This window comes from Cryptomeria japonica, chromosome 4 (genome assembly GCF_030272615.1).
Source record: "Cryptomeria japonica chromosome 4, Sugi_1.0, whole genome shotgun sequence".
Taxonomy (NCBI): Eukaryota; Viridiplantae; Streptophyta; class Pinopsida; order Cupressales; family Cupressaceae; genus Cryptomeria; species Cryptomeria japonica.
Genome location: NC_081408.1, coordinates 773201322 through 773209215, shown reverse-complemented (window position 1 = coordinate 773209215; position 7894 = coordinate 773201322). Strand labels below are relative to the sequence as shown.

The window sequence follows — 7894 nt, the reverse complement described above, 5'->3', positions numbered from 1 at the left end:
AGATTGTTGCTGAGTAAAACCTAGTTAAAAATGTTGTTGGCTTAAGATTGCATATCACCGTAAATTGTACGAGGTTGAAAAAAATGATAGAAGTCATTTTGAAAATATCACACTTTCTTGTAAAGAGAAGAAGTTACTTAAGTATGATGCAATTTTTTTGTCAAAATGCACAACTTTCAATGAATGTTTTGATTTGTTGTTGTTAAAGATTTGGAGGCAGGAAATACTAGATAAGTTTTTCTTTTATGAAAGTTTTGGATGATATATTAAAAGGTGACTATTATAATTTTGGGACAACAAAAGTTTGATAGAAGTAAATGAAATTTGTAAAGGTTTGGGGATTGAAGATTGTCAAAGTTTGTGTTTGGAGGAGGATCTATTTTTGTGTTTGATAGTAGTGTAAAATTAAACAAGTAGAGAAAACCATAAGAATAATACAAAACATGAGAAAGCAAACACATAACACAGTACACAATGAATTACAGTTGTTCACCAATAGATGGCTACATCCACTCTCAAGCAGGGAATAACTTCTATTAATCGATATCCAATTACACACAGTACATAGACTGCACACATATATTTATACATTCATATTCAGGTATGAAATGAATAGTTTGGGGAAGTCAAATGGTCATGTGACCATTGGGCTTCATGTATTCCCAACAATCTCCCCCATGAAGGCCAACCAACAGAGCCATGCACTGTAGCATTCCTTGCATCTCCATTTCTAATCTTACATGCCAATCAGGCCCTGGGAAGATTTTAATTTTGCTAGACTCTGCTCCAGCACAGTTCAAATGAGTCTTCTCCAAATCAAATCGGAGTTAAAGACATCTTCTCGAATTACTTCATCGAACACAAATGCACCCAATTAATCTATACTTAGAAACAGAGCTTCCAGCAAGTGCAAAATATACTCCTCCATCATAGGCTCCATCTACAAACCCATCATCTTCATCAAACACTACAATGTTAGCAAGAACCCCAATCGCAGGGTTATCAATCAAGTTAGCAATTTATGTGCCATTACTAACTGTATGGTATCTCAAAGGCAAGGAAGTCGAGAGGTCATCATTCCAAGGATGCCTCGTGAGCGACCCACTCTCACATGAGTTAGACTTCAGATGGCTCCCACTTGTCCTCTGGCCAACGGGTTTCAAACTCTGTGTCGCCCTGTTGGATCATGGTTTTGTATGTCAAAAGACTTGTTGGTGTGGGACGTTGTTTTCCCTATTCCAGCTCCTTGATCAGTACTACACAGGCCCTGTTCATTCATGTTATGTTAATAGCTTCCATTACCAGGGGCAGAAACTGGTACTCTATAAATATGAACTTTGGGTCGCAATGGGAAAATTGGGTCACCATTTTTCGAGCATCCAGATAGATGTTTATCGATTTGAGAACTCCCCGACCATGGATACTACGAATTGCATTTTGTACATGGCTGGGATTTTGAGCGCCACTATGAAGACCGCATCCTCGCGAGAGATATTGTGAGAATAGAGAGCAGAGGCCAGCCTTGAGAGCGCCCAGGCAACCTCTGTTTCAAATTCCAATTTGATTTCCATCTCCTCCTCTTCTTGCTCCCTCCACACATTAGCTGACATGAGATCTAAGCTGATGATATCAAGAATTTGGTTACCATCTCATGGAGAGCAGTTCTCGCACTATGCATCATCATCACACCTGTCGTAGTCATGCAAGAAGTTCATCTCGATTGCGTTCTTGGAGATGGGCGGGATAAGGCCCAGCCTGTGTGAAATGAATTCATCATTGAGCACTGACAAATTGTTCCCAATTTCCACCAGGTCTATCGCGATCGTCGACACCTCTGCCATCGTCACTCGCCACAAGGCATTCACGATGTTCATGTCTGTGTTCTGAAACTTGAATTTCAAGAAGTCATCTTTCACCTTTGGGATTTTCACGCTTGGGAAGTGCTGATACGAGATCTTCGTCTTCCCTGCCTCCTATGTGCTCTCTTCGCTCTCTATTTTTTGCGACTCTGCAACAAATTGCTTCCCTCTATCTTTGACCTTGACATCATCATCATCATCCTTTGTTGCTGCCACTATGTGGTGCTTCGCTTTCCTTTCATGAGATAAAAATCTCTTCCCCTCTCTGTAATCGTCTTTGAACTTTCTGCCATGGGCATAGCTATCATCTGCCCTATTCTTGCTCTTCCTGCTCTCTTTACGATCTTTCCTATCTCTGTGTTGTCTATCATCTTTTGAAGAAGAATTTATGTGTCTATTGTCATCCTCAACATCAAGGGAGTGTCTCTTCATTTTTTTCAAAGCCATGCCATCTACAGAGCTCTCTGAAGCCACAATTACTCCCAGGCTTCTTTACTCTCTACCTCACTCCAATTTGCACCCTCCTTATCCTGGGAGTCAACAACATATTCAACTTGGGTTTCCGAAAGCATACACTCTTTCTCCCGAAATCTTTCGAGCTCCTCCTCTTCAACAACGACTTCTTTTCCAACATCTTTTTGTCAAGAAATTCCAACCAAGGCATCATGGGGTTAAACCTTCACCACAGGAATGCCAACAACTTCTCAACCATTAACCGTTTGGCCAATACGTGCCAAAGTTGGTTCAAGAGGAGTAAATAAGAATCCCATCATCCTTCTCTTTAGCTGAATTATCCTCTTGAATTGAATTCTCCTCTATAGTTGAATTTTCCTCTTTCTTCTAGCCATCCCACCAATGTACATGACTCTTGAAGCACAGAGAAACATGGAACGTAAAATTACCATACAGAGTCTGAATTTTACCTTCTTCTTCCTCCATCTCTGCTCAAGCCAACCGAGGCTTTGATACCAATTGTAAAATCAAACAAGCAGGGAAAACCAGAAGAATAATACAAAAAAGGAGAAAGCAAACTCATAACATACTACACAACAAATTATATTGGTTCACCAATAGATGGCTACATCCACTCTCAAGCAGGGAATAACTTCTATTAATCAATATCCGATTACACACAGTACATAGACTGCATACATATATTTATACATTCATATTCGAGTATGAAATGAATAGTTTGGGGAAGGTGAATGGTCATGTGACCGTTGGGCTTCATATTCCCAACAAGTAGGAGTTTTTTTTTAATCTACGATGATTATCTTTTTGAAGAAAATATTGAAATTTTTGTAAATAAATAATAAGTTGTTTCAAGAGTATCCAAATATTTTTTTCGAATAAGAAAATAAGGTTTAAACAGATTGTCAATCAAAAGATCAAGAAAATGTTGTAGATGTGAAGTTGAAAGGAGAACAATTTGTATTCAAGCCATAGCTTGCATTTGCCACAATACATAAATAATTGTTAGAAGAGTGAAACTAGAATCAAGTGCAAACAAGGTGTCATTGAGATTATTTGTTTCAATGGGAAAGATAGGAAAGTAGGTGAAAAAAGAAAATAAACATTTGTTTCTCCTAGTGTTCATTATGGTGGAGAATGAAGGATAGTGAACATTACGAATGTAATTAGTTATTTGTTTATAAGCAATTGTAGATTGCAATTATATCATTTCTTCTATATATCGACAATGTACCGGAGAACGAATGCAATGAAATAATGTAAAGTTGATATATTCTATATTCTATATATTCTATATTTTTCAATTTCATTATTGTTTTTGATATTCCTTCACAAGATATGTCCTTTCCTCTTTGTTAGATAATGGTTTAATCTAATACTTCAATAGAGAGGACCTTAGGGTCTTACTAACTTCTTTGACATGTAAGATTAAACAATATGACTTCAAAAGTAATAGGAGTTTCAGAACAAGTTAGCTTAAACTAAAATGTTACTAACTAAAGTAACTATAAGTAAAGAATATAAGGATAAAATCTTGATTGTATTAAAGGGTAAAATAATAGAACTATGTCACACTTTTGAATAGCAAAATGATTTCACCCTAAAAAGATATGAATGAAACTATTTCATTCAAAATCATGTAGCATATTTAGTTTTGAGCAATATCGTTTCGCCCAAAATCATCAAATAGATTTTTTCAATTAAAAAACTAAAATGAGGTTTGATTTGTATGTAAGATTTGAAGTGAAACACTTTTGGTTGAAAATATTTTAGCCAAAATTATCTATGTGGCAACTTAACCCCTCGTTTGGTGTAAATTCAAAAACATTCAACTTTAACTCTAGATTTTTCCAACCAAGAGTACATTTATGAATCTAAATTTATATCCTTTTATAGAGCTTGGGGTGTGTGTAGGTAATATGTTAGTTTTAATATGACTCTCTTTAAATTTATCATAAGTATGTTTTTATAATCAACATGAGGGTAATTAAAGAATTTAAAATTATTATTTAAAAATTAAAAATATATGGTACATTCTAGAGGAGAGAATCCTCTTGAAGAGGATATAATTTTATTTTTATTTTTTTAAAGATAAAACTAAATAGCTACAAGTTGACAACCCATGAAAACTATGATGTTTTGATTAAGTTTGACTTCAAAAAATTATTATTATTTTTTAAATGCAGTAGGTTTTCAATCATTCATATGAACATAAAAATAATTGCTCTTTTTTTTTACATCTTATCCACTTCATTTTTTAAAATAGTAATTAAAAATCTTCTCATAAATTTATTAAAAAAATATCAAACTAATTTTTTAGAAAATTTAAAAATTATAAACTCAAACTATAGTAAAATTTCCATTTAATTAGTTTATAACATTTTAAAATTTAAAATGTAAATACCACTTGTAGGTGTTAGAGTTAAAAATTTGTATGTGTCGATGATTTCCTTTATGACATTGACATTGGAATATGTCTTTACATAGATCTAACTAAGATAAAGATGATTGAAATATTGAGAGGAATTAGTTTATAGAAAAATTTAAACTATGATATGGTACTACATCAATGATATGGAGCATGTGACAAAGTTTCTTTGAACTTTACGATGCCAAAGGTTAGGTCACACTTACAATTCTATCAATATACACTTCGCTCTTACATGATTATGTTCACTATTAGCGTACTGTAGAAATAAGGAAAGTCATTGACTTCCTTGATAGTAGTCAAGCTTCATATGTATGATACATCACTCAAAAAATAAACGAATGATGATGCGACTATATGACAAACCTTTTTGCAAATAAAAGATCTCAATTACTTGTAATCAAAATAGACTAAAATAATGATCTTTAAAAATAAATTCTAAGTATAAAACTCAAAACCTTTTATATACAAATCCATAAGGAATAAAAAGTAAATTCGAAAAAGAGAGATTTAAATTTCATATTAAGAAAACTAAAATACTAGTCTCGTTCTATCGAAGAGAAATTTAAATGGATAGCAAACTTTTATCCTCTACTATTATAACTTATTCTAGACGAATTTGACCGTTATATTTTAGGGCTCTCTTTAACATCCAACACGTTTCGTGCCACCGGCTTGGGGTACTTACAGAATTCTTTAATTCCCTCTTTAAATTTCAGTTTATAAAGTTAAAAGGAATGGGACCGTCACCGGCCATTGTTAGTTGCCTTTGCTCAACCCCATCCAAAACGTATAACACTTTTTCCAAAATATGCGCGAATATACCAACGCCTTCTATCTCCGCGTCCCTTTATTTCACGCGAACTCTCTTAAGGACTGACACGTGCATAGTACGTGCCAGTATTTCATTTGCTGTTGAATTCCATTGTTTCGTGTCAGTATTTCATTTGCTACTGGATAAATTAATTTGATTTCAGATAAAGTGAGTAAAGACAAGGTTCAAGTTTCCCGCAGCCTATAAGACTAGAAGATCATCACTTGCTTTCCCACAACATCTCTCACATTGTTTGCAATACCTACAAACTTATTTTCTTTTCGGATTTGTTTAAAGTACTGATCATGGCTACACAGTTACCCTGTGAAATATTTGCCTCAAAGATGGCCTCGCCTAATTGCGGTTACTCCAAAAGAGCTTTCGTTACATTTCTCGCTGGATCAGGAGATTACGTTAAAGGTGTGATTGGCCTTGCCAAAGGACTGAGGAAGTTCAAGAGTTTGTATCCTCTGGTCGTGGCGGTCTTACCAGATGTTCCACACGACCACAGGTTGCAATTGCGTAACCAGGGTTGTATTGTTCGAGAGATCGAGCCCATCAATCCGCCTGAGAATCAAGTCCAGTTCGCCATGGCCTATTATGTTCTCAATTACTCCAAATTGCGCATTTGGGAGGTAAACAATTCTTCTCTTTTATGAGATTTGTTTTTTTTTTCCCCTCATTGATTATGATGCATCAGAACTCAAATTGAGATTTTGGGTTGATTTTGTGTTGATTTGGGATATCTGCAGTTTGAGGAGTTCAGCAAAATGGTGTATCTGGATGCGGACATTCAAGTCTTCGACAACATCGATAATCTATTCGACATGCCAGATGGGTATTTTTATGCTGTCATGGACTGTTTCTGTGAGAAGACATGGAGTCATACTCCTCAATATAAGATTGGATACTGCCAGCAGTGCCCCGACAAGGTGACGTGGCCTGCTGAGTTGGAGGAAGAGCACCCTGCTCTGTACTTCAATGCCGGAATGTTTGTGTTTGAACCCAGTAAATTAACCCTGGAGAACATGCTGGAAACTCTCATGTCTACCCCTCCAACGCCCTTTGCAGAGCAGGTAATTCATATTTGCTTTGTTTTATCTTGCAAACAGCACTAATTTTCCATAACCTGATATTGACTTACAGTAACCCCTGTTTCTTTGCAGGATTTCCTAAACATGTATTTTCAAAAGCAGTACAAACCAATCCCTTTGACGTACAACCTGGTACTGGCTATGTTATGGCGGCATCCGGAGAATGTTGACATTGAGAGTGTTAAAGTCGTGCATTATTGTGCTGCGGTAAGATTCTTTCTTCTCCATACTAAGCCTGCTGCGAGGTGTTTAAGGTTTCTGTAAATAACTGACAGTGAATTTTTGTTGATTGATGTGCAGGGTTCGAAACCGTGGAGGTTCACAGGCAAGGAGGAAAACATGGAGAGGGAAGACATCAAGACATTGGTGGACAAATGGTGGGAAATCTTCAACGATGAATCGCTTGAGTTGAGATCAAATGACAGAAATGCAGAGGGAAAGAGGAGATATGAAACAGAACAGGGCACTCCTCAGGGTTTGCGTGGTGAAATGCCTAAGCGAGCACACATATTGCCTGCTCCACCAGCAGCCTGAGAAAAATCATCTCATGCTGCCATGAATTATAATAGATAGTGATGAACTTGTAAATAGAAAGGCAAGTAGCAGACTCTGTTTTACTCACACAGAGAGAAAACAAATTGTTTTGATTTTTGGGGGGGAAAGAATGCGCACAGCCGCCTGTAGTCTCTTTCCTCGATGAAAATTCACCATATTTTACTGTATAATTTCATAAATATTACATTGAGCCTTAGCTCATTCAATCAAATTCAAATAGATTGTTCTGTAATTTTACCATGATTGCCATATGAGCTACGCAATTTCACATTTATAAATTCTAATATAATTTATTTGATGGATGCTCTCGTTTATTCTATTATTTTTTTATATTCTTTGGATAAAGTAAATAATTATTAAAAGGCTGCTTTAAATTAATCAAGTATAATTGACGTGGATAATGATATGTTTCATTTATTTCTCTATCTATCAAGAATCAAATTGTCTCCATCCACAAACATTCAAATGGTTTCTTTTGTAGATAGTCAACTCATAATTTAGAGAATATTTGTTTAGTTTATTTTCTAATAAATTGATCTTTTAAACGATTATTACAAAGACAATTGCATTGTGGTCTCATGGAGGAGAGCTTCCAAAAATATCATTGTGGATGCAATTGAAAATTCCTAAAAACTTTCATTAACATGACGTTCGATGAAATTTTTAGTAACAA

The 7894-nt window shown here is 35.4% G+C and overlaps 1 protein-coding gene across 1 annotated transcript; it reads left to right on the top strand.

Moving 5' to 3' along the window:
* Positions 1–5812: 5812 nt before the first annotated feature.
* Positions 5813–7499, top strand: LOC131066625 (galactinol synthase 4). The gene is made up of 4 exons (XM_058001436.2): positions 5813–6207; positions 6325–6648; positions 6739–6873; positions 6967–7499. Exons 1-4 carry the CDS (start codon positions 5878–5880, stop codon positions 7198–7200), a joined length of 1023 nt encoding a protein of 340 aa, XP_057857419.2. The 5' UTR covers positions 5813–5877; the 3' UTR covers positions 7201–7499.
* Positions 7500–7894: the final 395 nt, after the last annotated feature.

Excerpts from the sequence above, each read along its gene's own strand:
- LOC131066625 (XM_058001436.2), top strand. The coding sequence starts at position 5,878 with ATGGCTACACAGTTACCCTGTGAAATATTTGCCTCAAAGATGGCCTCG. Across the intron at positions 6,649-6,738 it reads CAACGCCCTTTGCAGAGCAG|GATTTCCTAAACATGTATTT; the intron begins GTAATTCATATT and ends GTTTCTTTGCAG. Across the intron at positions 6,874-6,966 it reads TCGTGCATTATTGTGCTGCG|GGTTCGAAACCGTGGAGGTT; the intron begins GTAAGATTCTTT and ends ATTGATGTGCAG.